Source organism: Grammomys surdaster, unplaced genomic scaffold, assembly GCF_004785775.1.
Source record: "Grammomys surdaster isolate TR1022 unplaced genomic scaffold, NIH_TR_1.0 125979, whole genome shotgun sequence".
Lineage (NCBI taxonomy): Eukaryota > Metazoa > Chordata > Mammalia > Rodentia > Muridae > Grammomys > Grammomys surdaster.
In genome coordinates, this window is record NW_021620795.1 from 5,203,238 (window position 1) to 5,225,115 (window position 21,878).

Sequence of the window (21,878 nt, forward strand, 5' to 3'; positions counted from 1 at the left end):
CCCCCCCGGGGGCTGTCGCTCGTGTACGCGCCGATGCGGTCCCCGGCGGGGGGGGGGGGGGTAGGGAGGGAGGGAGGGCGGGGAAAAGGGCTCAGTCTCAGACACAGGTCTCTGTCACTGTCTCCTAGTGAGTCCTCATTTGACAGTAATAATGCAGGAGGTCGTGGCTGACATCCCTACGATGGGACACTGGGAGCTCATTGTTTTTGAGACCACACCTGTTAGTCTGAAAGTCCCTTAAGGGCGATGCCACAGAAATGTCTTCTGACATCTTGTGTCCTGGCTTTATAACACCTCTAATGTTCCCTAAAAATAATATTGTGAAGAACCTTAAGATTACAGTAACAATTTTAAGTTTGCTTTAACAATAACAGCAAAAATTGTGAATGGAGAAACAAGGGCCCAGGCAGTGGGAAACGAGCAGGGAACCCTGGGAGGCAGTGCACTCCCTGAGGGCCCAGGCAGTCTCCCTTGAGAGCCCCCAACTCTACTAGCTGTAGACATGCTGTACAGCTCAGGCTCCAGTCTGAGCCTGAGGCTGGAGTCTGTGCCTTAGACTCCTTGGCACCCCTGGCCTCTGGCCCAGAGTCAGGCCTTCATCAGGAACTGGGAGAATGATGGTTAGAGAGCTTTACAGATCCGGCTCTGACTCCACCCTGAGCCTACCTCAGCATTTCTTAACAAAGTGGTTTGGGGTGAGAGGGAGGAGAGGAGTGTGCACCCCTGAGAAGTCTGGGCTCAGCATGAGCTGACAGCTAAAATCACCAGCAAGTCTTAGGTTTGCTTTTTAACATTCAGGTACCATTTGGTTTCTCCTTCATGGTTTTCTTTTGATATAAAAATAAATGCCTTTCAAAAACTTATTTCTCCTCAAGATATATTTCAGTAAACTGTTATGTGAGAATCTATGCTTTTTTAACCCTCTGGCTTAGGGTCCTCCTCCTAGGCTTCATGTTGAGCCCCTGTCATTATAACAAACTCCTGCCCCATCTTCTGCTTTTCTAAACACCTCAGGATTTGGCTGGCTTATATCTCTGCTTCATCATGCTGGAGGCAACAGTTCCTGCCCAGGGAGGGGGAACTAAAGATAAGGCACGTCACTGGCACTGTTAAAATTAGTGGTTTCCATGGCCTCCGTCAGTTTAGTTGGGTTAAGGAGACATTGGGCGCCAAGCAACTCAAAACACAGTTGCGGGTGCCAGCCTTGTATGGGTAGCTCCTGTGGCAAAGTTTCTCCAACTATAACTGCCACTCTAACCATCCTGACCCCAACTTCAGGCCACAGAGGCTCAAAAGGAGGAAGGTCTTGTGGCTGGGCACAGAAGCTCATGCCTTTAACCCCACTACTCAGGAGAATCAATTTGAGTCCAAGGTCTGTCTGGTCTATACAATGAGTTCTAGGCTACAGAGATAAGACACCGTTTCAAAACTGGAAGGAAGGAAGGAAGGAAGGAAGGAAGGAAGGAAGGAAGGAAGGAAGGAAGGAAGGAAGGAAGATCCAAAATGAACAATAAAGTCAAAGAGGAAGACCATTTAAAGTTGGCAATGTGTAGTAGAGAGCTCAGATGGGGTCTGGGTACCGTCTCCTCCCCGCCCTACACCCCCAGTCCCTGTTCAGTCTCCATTCCGTTTATTTCACTGGAGGGAGGAAGACACTGATCCTGGGCCACTTCTAGATAAGGGTCTTTCATGACTGTGTGTCTCATGGTATAGAATGGACTACATTCAATTCATGGCAAGATAGGTTTGGAAGAAGGTAAACAGAGGGGTCAAGGTAGATAACTGGGCTCTCCCTTCTGCTCTGCAAAAGACAGCATCTACAGAAAATGAGATAAAGCTCACTTTAATAACTCAGCATATGTGAAGATATCGTGTCCCTGAGATACAACCTCTGAAAGAGGAAGCTAAAGCGAGAGAGATGGTAAGTTTACTTAGGATCAAGTCCATCAGTGTGATTTCCTGAGAATGCCTAGACTCAGTGCAGTGACTAGGGTCAAAGAGAGGGCACGTGAGTGTCTTCTGGGCTATTTGGGGCAATGGCTATATGCCTGTACTTATTGTGTGTATGTGTTGCTATTGTTTTTTGAGTTAAAAATTGACTATATTATAATTCCTTAAATTTTCAAATTGTAAGGATTGTAAACATTACATATTGAATTCTTAAGACAAGGCATTTTAGTAGCCTCATTTAAAATTGAATATAATTCTTAATTAAATATTTTATCCTAACTATAAGACAATATCACAGATGGAATTAAATAAGACTTTAATGATGAGAAAACCCGTAGTGTTTTTCAGGTTAAAAATCAAACCCCAATTTATGGAACTGCTTTTGAGAGAGCCCCAGCCCACTCTGATGGGACCACTCCACTTTCTGGAGCACTTCAGAGATTCTGAGATTCACATCTGCTCACAGGGGCTTTAGAATACTATCTCCCAACACTGTAGGGCACAGCCCCAAAGCCCAAGCCCCTTCCCCCTGAACCTGATAGATGGAAGGTAAATCCAGAAACAGGCATTAAACAAAATGAATTTTTAAAATGGTGACCAAACGATGGAATAATAAGGCCATAGAGAATATGTGTGTAAAAGCTGAACATCATTTTGTATTAAGAAACGCTGAACACTGAATCAGAAGCATAGCTCACACAGTGACGAGCCAGGCTAATGTAGCATCCCAGCCTCAGGAAGGCAGGGCTGGAAACTGCTGGGTATTTATGTAGTAATTTAAGCTTTACCACAAAATCTGAAACATCACTAGTTATAATGCTCTGAGAGTGACTAATGAGGGCCAGGTCATGTACTAATGGAAAGAAACCCACAAGAGACCAAAGTCCCTCCCTGGGAGAGACCAAAGCTAGGAAGCCTTTTACTTGCTTGTAATTCACCTCTAAGGGAAACATTTTCATTAAGTTAATAGTGTTTGGCAAGCATCAGAAACACAGAATCTCACAGACAGATACAGCCAGAAAGAATCACAATTCAATCTAAAAGCAACACACAGAGGGGACATCAGAGTCCAAAGGCATGCAGAGAAGCCACCGGGGAGCAGCTGGGAGACACACACAGGGCTGCCTCCCATGTGGCAGCAGGAGAATGTGCAACAGGGATCCAACTGCTTACCCACTAAGGACACCAAGAACCAGGTTAAGGACGAAAAATGAGCCAAGGATGATCAGACTAACAAAATACACCCATGGCCATTCCCATCCTATCGCATCATTAACCTGTGAAAGGCAAGGAGATCAGTTATCAGTTATCCGTTTACTAAAGAACAGAGCCCCAGTTGCAGCTGCAGGACCACTCAGGGCTTTGGGTAAAGGTCAGTACTCCAAGGAAAGAGCTTGAATGAGCATATATCCTTGCTCAGTTTTCCTCCGGGCAGGGCAAACCCCCAATGTGAAATCTTCAGGAAGAGACTCTCCAAAGTCAGTCCAGACCACTCATTTAGCAGCACTTTTGTGCCAATTAATGAGCATTGTATTTGGATCCAGACCAAGAAAGCAATTATAAATGTATCTCATTTTAGGACAGACAAAAGGCCAAGCAAGGGAAATTATTTAAATCCCAAGCAACAATACTGATTAATTAATTCCTGGTCAATAATCTCTCCGTGGCTTTCTTTCATGATAGCTGGTGAGGTTCCAGGAAACAGCTTGGTTCCGGAAGCCTCAGCAGAAGAGAAAGCAATATAAAGGGACTGGTACCCACCCATGGTCCCTCTAGCAAAGCCTGTGTGGTCTTGGCAACTGTTCTCAGGACTCTGCTTTCAAGATGAAAGAGATGTAGCTTACCCGCTCAATACACCAAGTACAAGATTTAGTACGAAAAATGACCCAAAGATGACGAGACTGACAAAATACACCCAGGGCAATTCAAATCCCATAGCATCATTCATCTGTAAGAAATAAGATGGCCTCATAGGAGTGGGTTAATAGAAGAATCTAGTGAGGAGAGAGGGTCATGTTAGCGAGAACATCCTATACATTGGATTAAACATTTACTTAGACTGACACAAGAGCATTCAGCAGACATACATTATATATTCCCAACACACAAACACACACACACACACATACAAGCATGCCTGCACACGCAAATGAACACTCATGGAGGCTTCAGGCCAAATAGTAGATCTTGGTCCCAGGTGGGGAAATGAGATTTGGCTCTGTCTCAGGGCACTAGACTGAAAAGCAGTTTCCAGAGCAAGTCTCAGCAGAAGATGGAGCCAGTGCTTCCCTGGATCCAAGCTGCTCTGTCCCAGTCAATACTAACTGCTTTTAAAATTTGGTGGAAAAGTCCTAATTATAGAGTCAAGCATATAACATTTGACTCTATAAACTCTTTACAACAAACCCAAAAATCTAGCTTGGCATGGTGGCACATGTCTTTGATCCAACACCTGGGAGGCAGATCTGTATCTGTAGTTCAAGGCCAGCCTAGTCTATATTGAGTTCAGGCCAGCCAGGTACACAGTGAGAACCACTCTCAAAATAAATAAATAAATCTAAAATAATCACCGTCTATTTGGAGATAATCATCCTATCTATCTACTCAAGGAAGCCTAGCTCACCTTAGGTTTGGATTATCTGCAGCCAGGAAACTAGATAAACATGGAATGAATGGATGAATATTTAGTACTACTAAATAAGCAAGAAAACAAAAAACTGTCCCAAGACCACTAGTTGACATGTGTTCAAGGATAACATTGGGAGTTTAGAACTCAGCTTTAATTTATATCTGCCCCACCCCAACTCTGACCTGGCAGCTGTTCAAAAAAGCAGGACCGGGCCAGAGGAGCATTTGACTCAACTGCTCATTCAGACATGGCCTCCTTGTCAGACTCCCAGGGGAATGTCTGGGAGTGAGCAGCTTGCATACAAGTGCTTTACGGATCCACAGCTGGAGGGACTTTCCAGTAGCACAGGACAGTGTTCAGTGGGATGAACTCAATATTAAACACCTCCTCAATGAGGAAGGAGGTGTTGGGGACCAACCAGGTAACAGACTAGTTCACTCCAGGCCTCACCCTGCAGGAGCAGCCTGAATTTTCAGTTGGTCAATAGTCTGGGCAAGGCTCCTGCTCATCTGGCAGGTGCGAACCCTCAGGGTTTTAAGTCCTGTGCCCTTTTGCACGTTATCTGCATCCAGCCTTTAGCTTTACAGAAAGAGGCTCATGCATTTCGCAATATTTGCCTCATGCTGAAGCCAAACAGGAAAAGGGAACATTAAAAAAAAATACCTAACATCTGTTGCTGAAATCTAGGGAGAGGGCATTAACTCCCTTATGAAACACCTGTTTGGCCACATGAAAACTGACGTGCTTAATAGAACCCTCTCCATCTTCCCATCAGCAATCGCTGGAATGAATGAGCCGGCCATGGCTACAATGGCTGATCTAATTGAGTTGGATAAACTAATTTCAGCAGGAAGGCAGAGGGTGATTCTTCCAAAGCAGCCACGCTGCCAAATTCAGAATCCACACGTAGGGAAGAAACAGGCTGCTTGGTGTGGTGGCCAGAGCCTCCGCCTTAAATCAACACCTGTGACAGGGATGTCTGGCCTCCTGTGGAGCAGGGTGTGTACGTGGCAGAGAAGAGAGTGCCACAGTGCAGGGCTCCCATTAGAAATTTTACTCTTGAGACTGGCAAAGTCTGCCGACCAGGCCATCGGCCTCCCCTGCCCTTCTCAGGCCTTGGTGCCTTTGAGAATAGGGCACTGGTAACAGCTGTCTGCTCTACCACAGAGGGAACATCCTATTTGAACTTCTTAGGACGGGTTGCTCTGTGGACTTGCATGTTCTCAAATTGCTGTCACCAGAAGGGCAGCTGGAGAGGACTGAGGGGAGGCGGGAGCTAAGCACAACTGGCTGGAGCATCTCTTCTCTTTCCCTCAAGAGAGGAAACTTAAACTCTCAGGGCCAGTCTTTCTCCCCACACAACTGCAGCAGGCTGAGTCCTTATCATACACGTAGGGAATAATCACAGTTGCTGGGCTGGTCCCCCACATACCCACATCAAACATCCATTAACTGCCCAGGGCTTTGTCTGCATGTTCCTCATCAACAATGGAGGCTCCAGCATGAGGGAAAGCACTTTGATTTAGATTAATTTTTAAGTATTTATGTCAGTCTCATCATAGAGGACTACTTGGCACCCAAGACAATTTAGGTGGCTTCAGGTTTCTCTTATTTTAAAGGCTTAAATGTCCATGTATGCCTCAAGTCAAAGCAAAGCATAAGGCCTTTTGGTTTTTGTAACTCTTGGAAACTGCTGGAGTGCCTCAGAGCATGGACGGTCGGAAAGGCAAGCCTTGGCTACAGGAGGCACAGAAGAATGTCCTAGGTGCTTTCACTGAGAGGTGCTGTCAGGTGATCTGTCAGCATGCCCACAGCCCTGTGCGTCTCTGAAAGAAGACGTTTGGTACTAACACAAGAGGCCTCAGACAGCACTCTCCTAACTTTTGCCATTAACTTCCTACATTCAAAGCATTTCCTCTGAAGAAAACAAACAAACAAACAAACAAACAAACAAAACTGTCTAAATTGAAGGAAAAAAGATCAGATTATCTAACTGTGCATATTGTAGACAAGGCCATGAAAGCCCAGAGGAATCCAAATCCTGCCTTGTCCAGCTCTTTCTTTGTACTGCACTACCGTCTCCATGGGCAAGACATCTGCGAGAGCCAAACAGCACTTTAAATGTGTCTGGGGAGCTCACTTGATGAAAAATCTGCAATACATTTCCCTACCAAGCTCATGATCCCAGCTTACCATGTCTCCAAATAGCTCGGCTCCAGGTGCGCCTTTGTGCATGTCCCTTTCCAAGACCCGGCCAGACATTTACCAGAGACTCTCGAGAATTATGGCCTAAGAGTGCTGGGGAATGCTGGCTAAATATAAACTTGTCTAGATGCAAAGACTTTGTCCACTATATACAAAAACCTAAACATTGACAAATTTCTTTGCAACTGATATTTAAAACTGAATCTCCTTTCTGTCTCAGGAGGGTGGATCAAAATACTCCGACACTGCCCATCTGCAACAAGGAGGCAATGGTCTCGGTCAGGCTGAAGAGGGACAATAGTGATGTGGATCTGCTGAGCACCTGCTCCAGGCCAGGCTCTGTGTTAGGGTGGAGATGTCCTGTCCTAGGACACAGTGGCTTCCGGCTGACTATGGTCCATAAACTACTGGGAGAGCTTAGCTCCTTGGCTCCTGCAGAGCTCTGTGATGAGCTAATACATGTATTCAATGGTGATTAAAAACAACCCCTATGTGCTTCAGACAGTAAGGAAGGCATTACTCAGCTGCCCCCTAGTGTTGTAGAAGGATCCATGAACCACTGGCCAGTCAGAATAGTAAGGAGAGTGTGCTGCATTCCAGGGTAGACCAGCTGTCTACCCTGACTAACCTGAAGGCTAAATCTGTTCTTCTTTTATATGATTCTCAAAGGTGAAAAACGGGCTTCCTGTTTTTAAGTGGTTGTGGGGGTGGGGGAAGGTAAAAAGAACATTTTATCACGTATGAAAGTCATAGGGAATTCAGATTTCAGCATCCATAAGGGAAATCCAGCCAAGACAGAGACATAAGCATCCAGTTAGGCTTATTCCGTGGCTGGCACTAAGCTCAATGACAGAGCTGATGGCTGGAATGGGGATCACATCCCTGCAAGACCAAACACATTTACTGTTAAGCTTTTATTAAAAAGTTCACAGCTCCCCGGCCTCTAATCAAGGCCTACAGACACTTGCTGGAGGATCTTGAGGGTGCTCAGGGTCTCTTTATACACCACTGTCTCCTTCTAAAATCTCACATCTATGAATAGATAGGGACTAGAGTCATGTTGAGGAATTACAAGCACTCCTTCATCGTAATAAAGGTGTTATGTAAGTCATAGAGGATATAATTCAAACGCCAAATTATTAACTCTGCTATGGTCATAGCAACAGTAGAGAATTTCATCATCACGAGTAATACTGAAAAGTTCCCAGAAAAGCACATAGAAACTGGTTTTTCTGGGTGCATGAAGTTTTCTCTTCTTCAGTCACACAGTCCTGAAATTTTCTCTGCATGACAACAGGACAATTTCTATGAGAGAATCGATGTGCAGAAATGTAAGATAAACTAGAAAATTGTTTATCAGTCGAGGCATGTTGGAAAATCGTCTGGCAGTTCACCATGACAACAGAGACAGGACAAAGCTGAGAAAGTCACAGACTTTTACTTGTTTTAAAACAAGGAAAAAAATTGTCCTGCTGTTTGCGGGAGGGAAAAGCAGAGTTGGAGCTTTTGTAGATAACATGCTCTATTTACCAGCCACTCCGAGAAAGACTGAAATGGAGGCTTTGCTCTGCTCAGGAGCTGTGACTTAGAAGACACAAGTGAAATCAACACTTCACCCAACCTGGGAGCTCTGTGCCTGATGATGCCCATCCATCCTCTCCAGGGGAAGGTATTGCTTGTGGCTATAATTAACATTTGTGTCCACAGATGCGCACGCATGCACACACACACAAACACACACACACGATCCTACAACAATGAGAAATAGGGATGAAGGACACACAAGCTACAACATGTTGGTAATGCTCATTCTTCACTTGACAGGATAGGCAGCCGACCCTCAGTATCTATGGGGACCAGTCATAGCCAAAGCTGCTCAAGCCCCTTAGATAAAACAGTATAATATTTGCACATAACCTATATCCATATACACCCCCCACCCCCGTATACTTTAAGTCATCCCTGGACTACTTTTCATTCCTAACAGCATTAAACAATCATTCTACTGTATTGTTTAGGGAATTATTACAAAACGAGTCCGAACATATTCAGTGCAGATGACTTTGTGTGTGTGTGAATTATTTTCAATCTGCATTTGGTTCAGCTGGATGTAGATTAAACCCATGGGCACAGGATCTGTAGATACAGAGGGCCGGCTGGACAGGAATGCCTACAGTCTCACAAGCATAGTGTTCACCAGTGAAGGGAAGCAAGACCCAAGGCTTGGTGTAGTCTCTGAAGATGGAAAGTGACTAAAAAAAAAAAAAATACCCTGTCACCTTTAGGATTTAGAAATTATCAAAAGCCACTTCTCCATTTCTAAGCCTTTAACCTAGAAGCTGCCTATTCAAGAACTACTATTAATTTCCTTTAAACCAGTGGTTCTCAACCTTGCTAATGTTGTGACTCCTGAACACAGTTCCTCATCCTGTGCTGACCCCCAACCATAAAATTATTTCCATTACTACTTCATAACTATAATTTTTGCTACTGTTAGAAATCATAATGAAGACATTGGATTTCCTAAAGGGGTCATGACCCACACAGGTTGAGAACTACTGCACTAAACAATTCCCTGTAAGAATACTCATTTGATCCATTGGAAGTTGGGCTCATCAACTATGTGATGCTAGCTGTATTTTCCAGCAAGTCCTCTACTATGGGGTAAAAATGATGTCTAAACTTTTATGAGCTTTAAAAACTCTACATATAAAAAAGTCACGGGGGAGGGGGAACGGCTGCTCTACTTTGTTTACTGCAAGCCCTTCTGGCTCTGCCTGGAATGAGAGGAATTGTACCCTAGTCACCGAGACGTCATCCACCTGCTGGAGGGTCAACCAGCTCTGGCATTTTGGCCTTTCTGCTATGTCTGCTGAGCGCTTTGGCTGGCTCAAACAGGAGGAATGGAGGGCAGGGCATGCCCTGGCCTGGCTGACGGTGAGGGAGGTAGAATAGGAGAAAAGGTAACGGTGAGCAATGGTCACCCACATAGATCTATCTATAGGATGCATGAAAGGGGCCCTGACTGTGCTCCCCACTTCCCCTTTAGGATCTAGTAAAATAAATGTCTTTATGTATAGACCGTGGGAGTCCAGGGGCTTCTTCCTCGAGAAATGTTGCTCTTGAGTTTAATCAGGACAGCCTTGGCCTCCTCCAGTTCCCAGAAGGGATTCGTGGGCAGGAGCAACTGCAGTAAGAAACAAGTTTCTGGAGAACTAAGTGCCCAGGAGCTAATGCCAGGCAGCAGACTTTTAGCACTGGGGCTCCCCCTAAAGCTGGAGGAGGGGCTCACCAAGAGAGGGTCTATGTCTGCTTCCCTTCCCGAAGAACTGACCTCCAGGGCTCTGTTCTCGGCCAGCTGCCCTTACCAAGGTCATCTTTAGTAAGGGAACAGCATGCTGTGTGTGAATTGTCCTTGAGCTGCTTACCCAGTAGAGCACATCTGTCCAGCCCTCCATGGTAATGCACTGGAACACAGTGAGCATGGCAAAGGCAAAGTTATCAAAGTTAGTGATGCCTCCATTGGGGCCAACCCAGCCACTCCTACATTCCGTGCCATTGGCGGTACACTGGCGTCCATTCCCTGAGAACGCACATGGAGCTGGGTCCTCTTCAGCTACTATATCTGTAGAGAGAAGAAGCAGAGGCATGACTCAGAAGATGAACAACCAGGACCATTGTTCAAACCCACAACACCCAGCACCGGTACCCTTGCCACAGCAAAATCTCAACTGCCCCACTCCGCCACCCCGCCCGGGATACTTGAAATATCCCCTCAGCAGCAGAATTCAGTTTCTTTTGGTCACCACCACCCACTGCCTATGATTCTCCATTCATGTTCTCAGTGCCTCTCCTAGGCTGACAGAGAATGAGGTTACCTGCTTTGCCTTGTGCAGGGCCCCCATCTTATCTGCCAGGATACTTTCCATAGGAGATCAGAATGGAAAAGCAGAATAAGCATCCTCAACATAATTCACACAGAAAGAGGAAATAGATGGGAGGGAAAGGCTCAGGGGACCAGCATCTCCTCCAGAACAAAACACAAAACTGTCACTACTCACCTGAGTCAGCAAAAAAACATGTTTTGTGCATTTTTCCAATAAAAAGTTCCAATCCTATAATAGCATAGATGATAATTACAAATAATACCAAAAGGGCTATGTGAAGGAGGGGGACCATGGCTTTTATAATGGAGTTCAGAACAACTTGTAAACCTAGGAGAGAAAAAGAATCCATCTGTGAGTTAAGATGACACTTCAAACAAGCCATAAATATAATTCCTAATGATGCTTGCTCTATTTATGACATACAGTAATAAAATTTAGAGGTATTTCACAGCTGCTAATTGATACTACCTCTCAATGTGAGATGAGCTAAGGGGCTCCTACATGTCATTTAGCCCAACCCTCCCTACACAGATGGAAAAACCAAGACCCAGAGAGCTGTAGCCAGTATCAAAATGACTCATTCACATATGCACTCATTTCTGTATCCATTTAACAAAACCACCTGAATATTTACTACATGCAAATGATGGGGTTTAGTGCCTTAAGCAATATAAAGACGAGTTATAAAAAGTGACACTCTCAAAGAAGTTACAGCCTAGAAAGAAACATAAGAGTTTAACATCAGCTACTTTCAGGTAGCCTACAAACACTATATGAGCAACAGCAAACAGAAAATTAAAGAGGATTGAAAACACTGTCTCAGTACAGGGGGAGGACAGAGGACCTAACATAGTTTCCCATTCGTCTGAGCCTGAAGACAGATTCCCACAGGAAGGCCTGGGCCGAGAACACGTCACAGAAGTAGTGCGCACAGAAGAGTGCACAGTGAGATGGAGCAGTGGAGAGTGTCAGTCAGTCATCACAGCTAGTCATGAAGGCATCAGCAAAGAGAAGGTCACAGCCATGTCAGTCTGGGGTCAGACCTGAGTCTATTAGGGAACATTGCCTCAGAGAGAGTGAGTGGACAGCAATCAGAGTGAAAGACTGACAAAGGACTGGAAAGAGAGGTGGGGCCCCAGAGACATTGGAATGCAGAGATTCCTGGGACCTGACTGCAACTGCAGGAAGGGATGAAGGGAAAGTGCCTTAGGAGAGGGTCAATGATCTTGCCCAGGATAAGGGGGCAATTTACACCTGTCCCCCATCAGATCTCAAAAGAAAAATAAATCTCTCCATACGTTTCTAAAGGCTGTCCCTCCAGGTTGGAAGAGGCAAGCAGAGGCAGCAGAAGGCTGAGTGACTTAGAAAGGTTGAGTTTGGATGCTCAGTATAACATTATGATGCAGGTGTCCCGCAGCTAGAATGTGGTCTTGACACATGAGAGACTCCAATAGAACTCAGGACTGCTGTGGTGCAGGTGCAGAGGTACCAGTGAGGGAGTAGAATGGACAGAAAGGAGGGAGCCCAGAGCCTGCACTAGAACGGGGCTTCCAGGCTCAGTGTCTAGTACCGAGCTCCATCCCCACCTCTCGTGGCCTCGGGTTCCTTTGTCTTTCTTCCCCTTATTTTCCGGACATTTATTTAAAGAAAGAGGGACACACAATGCTGAGATACTTGAGATAAAACAAAGCAGCAGCTGGGATAAGCCAAGGAAAAGGAAAGAGACTCTCACAGCTACAGCAGCATGCCTCCCTTGGTGAGCACCAGTGGGAAGAGGCAGGGGATGGGCAGGAGGGAGGCCTGACAAGATTCATGGCCAGCAAGACACTGTCTCCCCACATTCTTCTTTGTGGCTAAAATTCTAGACCTGTCTTTATATGTTCAAATATTTTCGAAAACATTTTGGATGATTTTTCATGGTTTTTGTCTATTGCAGGCAGTGATAGGAGGGGGAAGCACTGGCTCCCATATACATGGACAGGGTTTCTTGGCTACTATTTTGATAGTTTCTTTCTTTCTTTCTTTCTTTTTTTTTGGGGGGGTCTCTTTTTAGACATGCATGGGCCAGTCCAAGACACCTAAGAGTTAGTTGTTAAACTCTACTGCAGTGAGCCACTGGTCTCAGGAATATATCGATGTTTAGTGTAACTACTGTATTTTAGATTGGCCAAACTTATGAGAGAGTGTCAAGTTGCATCTCACACTGAGCATGTATGTTCTCACCATGTTCTGCTCCTTGGGACATAATCAACATGCACGCCATGAAGGCATGGGAAGGAGGCCATGCAGTGGTGGGGAGACCTGGGCCCTGTGAGGCTCCTCTTCAGTTATGAGAGCTCAAAAGTGGTGACCTACCAACTGGCCTTTCTGAGCTCCTCTGAGAGACAGTGAGGACAGGCTAGAGGGGCTTCTATGCTCTTTCCTATATTCTGATCTTGAATTCTAGTTTTGTTCTTTCTTTTGTTTGAGATAGGGTCTCACTACATAGCCCTGGAACTTGCTCTATAGACCAGACTGGCCTCAAAATCACAGAGGTCTACCTGCTTCTGCCTCCCAGGTGCTGGGTTTAAGTACGTGAACCACCATACCTACAAATACACACACACACACACACACACACACACACACACACACACACACACAATTTTAAATAATAGTAATTGGTTTTGCTTTTGTTTTTCTAGACAGGGTTCCACCATAGATCCCTGGCTATCCTAGAACTCACACCATAGACCAGGCTGTCCTCAAACTCACAGAGATCTTCCTGCCTCTGCCTCCTGAGTACTGGAATTAAAAGCATGGAGCCACTGCTGCCCTGTTCTGGTGAGGTGGCTTTGCAGGCAAATAAATTTTGCTACCAAGCCTGACCTGAGTAATCCCTGGAACCCCCAATGATAAAAGGAAAGAAATGACTTCTGCAAGTTGTCTTCTAGCCTTTGCAATGTGTGCCATGGCACACGTAGTACACATGTACACAAGTGTGTGTATGTGTGCGTGTGTGTGTACATACAAAACTAAAAAATGTAATAAATTTTTAAAAATAATTCTATGTGATTCAATTATGCCTCTTTGGAATGCAGTTATCTTTTCTTAATGAATATACATATCCCACCCTCTACCCCCTATAGAATCGCCTCAATCTTCAGGAATGAGAAGACAATGTTTTATAAGAATAGGCAAACATTCCTGGACATTTTCAATAATTTCAGGTGCTGGGGAAAAAATATCACCAAGTCCGCAGCTGAAAACAGCATGGCCCAGAAGACTTGATTCCTCCTCCCCAAGCCTGCTGGATCTGAGAAGAGTGCTCCCTGACAAGATCAGCTAAAAGATGGGCTTACGCTCAGAGCCTCATTTCTCTCTGTGACCTGTAAGAGAGCGAGACGCAGACCACCACAGATCTCAAACAGCCTTGTGCCTTGGAGGAAGAAAACACAGAAAGCTGTTCTTCAGGGTTTACAGAGCACCAACCCTTCTGTGGAAACCTACTCAACCCACAGAGCCAAGGCCAAGCCAGGCCAATTCCAAGAGTTTTCACTGGCAAGGGTGGCTCATGCAGGCACGAGCCACAGCTCCAGGTCTGCACAAAGCACACGCCACAAGCAGATGTCCTGCCATTCTCTCTTTAGGGGGAAAGGCCGTCATGGTTACTTTGAAATTAGATTAAGCTGTGACAACTCAATCTGAAAGAGCATATTTGCTCCCTAAGCTCCCCATTTCATCATGTTACACTTGACAGTGCCAGCCATGGCCAAGGTATTTCTATTTCTCTCGATTGCTTCCAGACAGTTCTGTGGTTTTTGACTTGCACCGATCTTTTTCAATGAAAATAAATGAACCATCTGGAAAAATAAGTACACTAAAAACACCACTTCCTACATTTTAAATGTTAAATTTGGAAATGTAGTATTTTCTTTTCCAGAGGGGTTTGGTGCATTCTGAGTGCCTAAGGTTTAATAAAACTTCATGAGGACATTCTGGGAGGAAAAGAACCGGTGTTCTGAGGGCTTTATGAGCTGTGGAAAGTGGGTGTACCCAGCGGTCCTGTATCCTTCCCCCAGCTCTGAGTACTTTACCTGCTCAGAAGCACAACTCGAGGACAGGCATGAGGATGTCTACACTCTCAAAGCCTCAGAAAAGATAGTCTTACCAAGGGCAGAGCTCATGAGGGAGAGGCCAGGCAGCCTTCTTAAGGAAGCCTGTCCCTTCTCATGCCAGGTGAGATTCAAATTGACCAGAGGTCAGACTCAGGAGGCAAGCAGGGCCAGGCACTGGCTGACATGTAGATATGTTCATCACCCTTCTCAGAAAGGTGTCACCATTAGCTGTAGAGCCAAAGCCTAACACACTGCTGTTCCCCACTCAACAGCCCTCCAACTTCCCTTCAGCTACCACCACAAGGTAGGACAGGCTTGGGAGAAAGAAGAAAACCACTGGATATCATCAGAGCACAAAACTAAATTGGAAATGAGAGGCTGGAAGCCCAGGTCTCCGACTGCCACCCAGCCTCTCTTCAACTGAGAAGCAGATGACAATAAATGCCACCTGTACTCTGTTGGGAACATCCCAGAGAGCCACGTTGATTGTGCAAGCTTCAGTACTCCAGCATCAAAGAAGGCCTGCTGGAGACAGGACAACTCCCCAGAGAACACCTGATCCGGACACCCACCCAACGGGGGAAAGGCAGTACTTCTTGGGCTAGGAAGCAAAATGTGCTTACTGGGCACTCCTGATACAAGTCGAAGTGGTCTTAACACTCGGAAGGCACGGAGGGCTTTGACATCAAAGCCTCCTGATTTGCCACTAGAGTGGTTCCCGCCTTCTGTTTCTTTGGTTAATTGTTCCAAAATTACACTAAACAACCTGGAAGAGGAAGAGAGAAACAAATGTTAGTCTGTCACCCAGGTAAGCAAAACAGGATGATAATAGTAGTTATTTTTGAACAAGGGCTAATTCTGGGTGGCTGCTAACTAAATTAAAAAAAAAAAAAAAAGGCTAAGCAAGGCCAAGAACCAGGCCACGGAACCCCAGCCTGCCCTGCTGCCTGAAAAAAACCTCAGAAAGAGGTTGCTTAGACCCGTGTTCATGCCAACAAAGCAAACAGAAGCAGGGACCCAATGAGGATCCCAGGGGGCAAAGAGTACTTCCTTGATGACAGTTATCTTGAGGGGTCATGACTTGTGAGCCTGAGCCATATGCTAAGTACTTCGCATCTGTCACCATGGCCATCTTCACGAAAGCATTCTCCTACGACATTATCAAGACCCCTTTACAGATGTGTGGAAGTAAAGCTGAAGGCACAGCTGCCTAGCCAGGTCACCAGTGGCAGAGCCAACATTTGCTTCCAGGTGTCGTGACTGACGAGGTTGAAGGGTCTGTAAGGGCAGGGAGTTTTCATCCATTCTGTTCATCTGTTTTAGTTTAGTTTCTAAAACAGTTCCTGACACACAACACACACAGTCCTCAAGAAATATCATGATTCAGAAATAGGTGGACAACTTCAAAGTTTCACACCTTAATGTGCCACAGGACTCCCAGGGCAGCAGACACCACCCCCCACCTGCACCCTCCTTGAGGTATTTGCAAAGCAATGTGAATCACAGGTGCCAAGGAGCTGCAGTGTGCAAAGGCTGAAAGAGTTACCTAAGGGAAGGGATGCATATCACCATTTTCTCTTCTGAAACGTGAGTAAAGTTATATCTGGCCACAATGACAAGTTTTTTCCGTCTCACAGAAGGTTTTCCGGATAATGCTATTTTTGGATGGTCTGCTCGTTTGACAGTTACTTTTGCTTTTTTTAAATAAATATTTATTCTTTGGAATGGTTGCTCATCTTTTAAGAGTAAATATAAATTTGCCCATTGCAAATAGCATCAACTCTGGCCGATCAGATTGTGAGAATGGTTGGCCCAGCAACAAAGAAAAGGTTTCTAAAGTTTAATTAGCAGCCAAAGCAGAAATTCTGCCCCCTCCTTGACAGGCCTCTGGGTTACCAAGACACTAGGTCCATAAAACACAGGGTGGTCTGATTGTGGGCCTGATTGGGCACAGCTCTGTCACTCCAGGGCATTTATAGACACTCCTTTCTTTTAATAACAGCAATGAACAAGACCAGGAGAAGAAAGAGCCACATCTCCACCTTTGCAAAGCTTCTGACCGAGAGCTAGCTTAAGTTCTGACTGGGGAAACAGATCAAAGTTATGGCAGGTTTCTTATTATGTTGGCTTCTAAAAATGACTGTAAACTCCTGCTGTAAAGCTAATGTTAAAAATCTCTGCCCCCAAAACCAAGTTCATAGCTTCAGAGAAATAAAGGAAAAACTTCAAACTCTGCAAATGTGGAAGCCACAGGAATTTTCATCCCAAAGGGTTAGGAAAGCAACTTCTGCAGGCAGTGTCTAAAGACGGCTCTCAAACACGGGGTGACTAAACACTGCTCCCAAGCACAGGGTACCTGAAGACTGCATGGGGTGACTGAAGACTGCTCTCAAGCATGAGGTGACTGAAGACGGCTCTCAAGCATTGCTAGTTTTGCAATGTAGACCCCACAGTCATTTCATGACCCATTCTTCAGCAGGGTCGTGGGAACAGGTGAATAACGTCTCTGCCACTACAATAGAGCCTGAGACAGAAAGAGAAGCTGGCCACTGCTTCAAGTTGGTGTGGGCTGGGAAGCATCTCTTCTCTGGGACTCAGTTTCCCTCTCAGTAAAATAAGAAAATGTAATTAAGGATCTCGAATTTGACATCCTATTTCTCTCCCGTTCCTCCTCTTCTTTCTCCTCCTCCTCTTAATAATAATCATCATGATAAAACCACCATGTACCTCAGCACCTGAACAAATATGGACAGGAGAAGGAAGCAACAATATAAGATTCTAGGCTGTTACTAAAATTTTACTCCAAGAGGAGAAAAGGACATATCCAACTGACCAAGGCCAGGTGTACCAGAATGGGGACATCATGTTCTTCTTTACCAAAGCTTAAGTGACAATCTTGAATGCTTAAAATATCTCCTTACTAAGAACCCAGAGGGTGGGGTGAGGGTTGGTCTAGACCAGCTTTACTTTAAAGGAAGCAACTTCAGAAGAGTAGACCCCTTGGCCCTTGTGTGCTCACATTGACAGCCACATGCTACTTTTTAATTTTTTTTTAAAGTGGGAATCTTGACAAAAGTAACAGGTCACTATGGACTCAGAATGGAAAATTCATTGGACAGAGAAACAGACTGTAGACGGAAACTTTAGTGAGTGGGAATTTGATTCAAAGAAAGACATCGTAATTGATCTTTTTCTTTTATACTTTTTCTTCTGCTTTTGCCATGACCAACCATAATTTAGTAAAAATTTTACTTCATATGTTTCTTTTATGGTGGTAGGAAGTAGGTTAATATTTTAGATAAATAAAATGTGAGAGTTTCTTTTTATACTAACAAGAAATACCATTGGCTCTAGCCCTACCTTGTTACTTTTATCTTAGAACCAACTTCACCACAGTTTATTTTACAAATGTGAAACACACCTGCTTAAAAGTTTAAATTAGCTGAGTTATGGCAACATTAGGAAATTCAACAAACAACCGCTGTCAAGATAGATGAGTCCACGTCTTGAGCGGCTCTCTAGGCCTTCTCTGTAACCGCCTTCCCTGAACGTGGCTACTGCTGATTGGAGGCTATGCATCTGCACAGGCATTTTCCTATTCTAGACACTATATAAAGAAACCACATGATATTCTTTTTTGCTTGTTATAATTTTTGAGATTCATCCAAGCTGTTACATTTATTAGTTTCTTTTATTGATAAATAAAATATTCAATTAATAAGCATGCCATGATGATTTTATAGATTTCCCTGCTCTGTGGTATTAAGCTAGTTTCAGCTTTCCTCTATTTTAGATAGTCTTTCTATAGAGACGTGTTTTCACTTCTTTGGATAAGTACCAGAAAACAGAAATATGGTCACATGGCAAATGTTTTTAATACTGGAAGAAAGTGGGAAAAGAATATTTCTAAGTGGTGTTATCACTTCAAGTATTAGAAGAGGTTTGTGAGGGTTCCAACTTCCCCATGTGTTGGCTCCCATTTGGTATCTTTGATCTCCTTACAGCCAGCAGTCCCAGTAGGCACAGTGCTGTTACTGTGGTTTTAATTACCATTTCTTTAATTACTAACAATGTTCAGGGTCTTGTTGGACAGCCACGATTTTTTAAATGAAAATACATTCAGTTATTTTGCCCATTCTTTAGTATATTCTATTCTTGAATAGTTCTGCACACATGCCAAATATATATTTCAGACCAAGAACTGACAACTGACCTTCCTTCCTTCTTTCCTTCCTTCCTTCCTTCCTTCCTTCCTTCCTTCCTTCCTTCCTTCCTTCCTCTTTCTTTCTTTCTTTCTTTCTTTCTTTCTTTCTTTCTTTCTTTCTTTCTTTCTCTTTGCCCTGTGGGAACTGCTTTTTTCATTGTTTTCACACTGATTTTTGAAAAAAAAGGTTTAAGTTTTGATAAACTTTAATCTTTTCATGGTCTCTTTGATGGGTGCTGCTTTCTGCCTCTTTGTCCTTTGAGACAGGATCACACATGTCCCAAGCTGGCCTCGAACTCACTACATCTTGACTGAACTTCTGAGCCTCCTCCACTTGTGTGGGTATTGTAAGGAGTTCATCACCAGCACCCATGCCTTAGGAAGCTTTGCTTGACTAGGAATCATACAGGTTTTCTACAGTATTTGCTCCATGAAATTTTATAGTTTTAAATTGTAAATATAACTATGGTGTTTGTAAAGGCCACACATGGTCTGAGGTAAAGATAGTCTTTCCCATTGACAAATGGTTGTTTGCATGCTGTTTACTGGAAAGTTTCCTCATGCCATTGAATCATCATGGCGTCTTTTTCTAAAATCAATTGATAGCACACACATGGGTCTATTTCTAGATGGCCCTATTTGAATCCACTGATCTTTTTTTTTTATTCCATTGATCTTTATGTCAACTCCTAACATCAATACTATCTCAACCCCAACAATACTAGAGCAAGCCATAAGATCAGGCTCCAGCTGTGTTCTTAAAGATTTCTTTGGCCATCTTAGAGTCTCTCTAATTTCCATACAAATGCTAAGAAAAATCTTGTCAATTTTCCAAAAGCCTGACAATATTTAGATTAGGATTCAATCTATGCCCTGACTTGGGAAGTAGAAACCTAAGGTCATTAAATCTTCCAACACAGGAGCATGGTGCATGCCGAGCTCTTTCTTCAGGTCTTCTTTGATTCCTCCTGTGAAGACTTAGCCATTTTAGCGAGCTATTCATACCTAAATGTTTCATAGCTTTGGTGCCACTGTAAATAGTAACATTTAATTTTTTTGTTTTCTAATTGCCCATGGCTAATACATAGAAGTTTCTACTGATTTTATAGAGACTTTTTATCCAGAAACATTGTTAGGTTCATTTAGAAAACCTGATTCTATATGATTTTAGTCTTAAATTCACTATGATTTATTTTATGGACCAGAATATTAACTCTCTTGATGAACACTCCATATGCATGTAAAAAGAATCTGTATTCTGCTCTTATTGATGGAGAGTCCTTTGAAAAGGTCAAAGTGATTGGTGGAATTGTTCAGGTCCCCCATTGACAGGTCCTAGCCATACTCTAGCACTGAGAACTGGAATACATGGCTGTAAAGATGCCCTTCGGCTCCTCTTTCAGTTCTAAGAGTGTTTCATTCAAGTGCTTTGAAGCTCTGCTATCAGACATTTGAACAGTGAGGATTCTTATATCATCTTGGAAAATACCCTTTATCATTATGAAATCTCTCTTTTCATGCTGGATACCTCCTTTTTCTAAAGTCTACTTTGTTGGTAATTGTTGTAGCCCCTCTAGCTACCTTTTCTGTCCTTTGATTCACAAATCAATTGCTTTTGCATTAAAGAAGGTTAAAGAGAGACATGATGAAGCTGCTGCAGCTTGTTTTTACTTTTGGTAATCTAACAAACTCATGGATTAATTAGGGTTCAGCTGAGTTAAACATTCCATCCTGTTATTTGTTTTCTGTTTACTTTGATTTTTCTTCTCTACTTTTCTTTCTGAATTTTGTTCTTGTTGTGTTTCTCTCCTTTGTTGTCTTAATATTAACAACTAAAGCTCTGTGTTTCTAGTTGCTCCCATAGGAAAAGTATCAACGGAAGTCTTCTGTGAAGAGAGAGAGTATTTTAGGATTTGCATACTGCTGGAACTCTGGGATAATGAATAAACTTTGCCATTAAACATCAAGTAGACCAAACAGCTACACATTCAATAAAAAACTGGGTTTCAATAAAACTTTATTTGCTAAAATAGGTGTCAAAATACTTTGCTAATGTGGAGAAATGGGCTTCCTCTAGAGATGTCTCTAGGCTCTGGACTGGGGGTGGGTAGTTTGCAAGTCTGGGCTCCAGGGTTTATAATCTGCACTTTTAATTGTTCATCACCTACCTTCAAACAGCGTCTTATCATTCTATGTATTGTTCGTACATTTGACAACAGCCTTACAATGATCTCTATATCCTCTGTGCTATTCTAAGGTATTTTGTTGCTAATAAAGGTAGAAATGTCACAATGCATTGTTTTTGTTTTAGACAATTACCTTAAAAGAGATTTTAAAATGAGAATAAATATCTTTAAATCTATCCTATCTGGAATTCCTCATTTCTTTTGTGTAGATCTTCATTTCTATCTGATGTCATTTTTATTACAATCTGAAAAGCTGTCTTTAAGCATTTTTGGAGGTACAAAAAGTCTGTGAGTAGTGAAGTCTCGGCTTTGGTTTATCTCAGTTTCCATTTTGACCTGGGTTTCGAGAGAACTCTAAGCTGCAGTTTCTCAGGATGCTGAGGGTGTGTCTATTGTCTTCTGGCTTGTACAGCTCTTGGAAGTCCTGACATGTCTTTTTTTTTTTTTAAGCACTTTTGACTGTGGTTGTGATAGACCTTTCTCTGTGGTTTTTGATCAAGCTTTGCCAGTCATCTTGAACTTCTGAGTACATTTTCCATCCTATTTGGAACATTTAGAACCATTACCTCAGGGGCTTTCTCTCTCCTCCTCCTTTCAAAAAGATTTACTGGTATTTAGTCTCCTTTCTCTCTCTCTCTTCCTCTCTCTCTCTCTCTCTCTCTCTCTCTCTCTCTCTCTCTCTCTCTCTCTCTCTCTCTCTCTCTCTCTCTCTCTCTCTCT

The 21,878-nt window shown here is 43.6% G+C and overlaps 1 protein-coding gene across 3 annotated transcripts in view; it reads right to left on the minus strand.

The window, feature by feature from the left end:
* The window catches only part of Cacna1d (calcium voltage-gated channel subunit alpha1 D), a 303,098-nt gene that overhangs the window by 127,611 nt on the left and 153,609 nt on the right, over window positions 1-21,878 (minus strand). For 2 of the 3 annotated variants that reach the window (XM_028754108.1, XM_028754107.1), the window contains exons 5-8: window positions 15,392-15,534; window positions 10,846-10,998; window positions 10,213-10,409; window positions 3,124-3,227 (exon numbers count right to left, since the gene is read on the minus strand). In XM_028754108.1, coding sequence (XP_028609941.1) covers window positions 3,124-3,227; window positions 10,213-10,409; window positions 10,846-10,998; window positions 15,392-15,534 — 597 coding nt within the window. Of the gene's footprint in view, window positions 1-3,123; window positions 3,228-3,794; window positions 3,899-10,212; window positions 10,410-10,845; window positions 10,999-15,391; window positions 15,535-21,878 lie in introns of all 3 variants that reach the window. The other variant, XM_028754110.1, reaches the window with a different exon arrangement.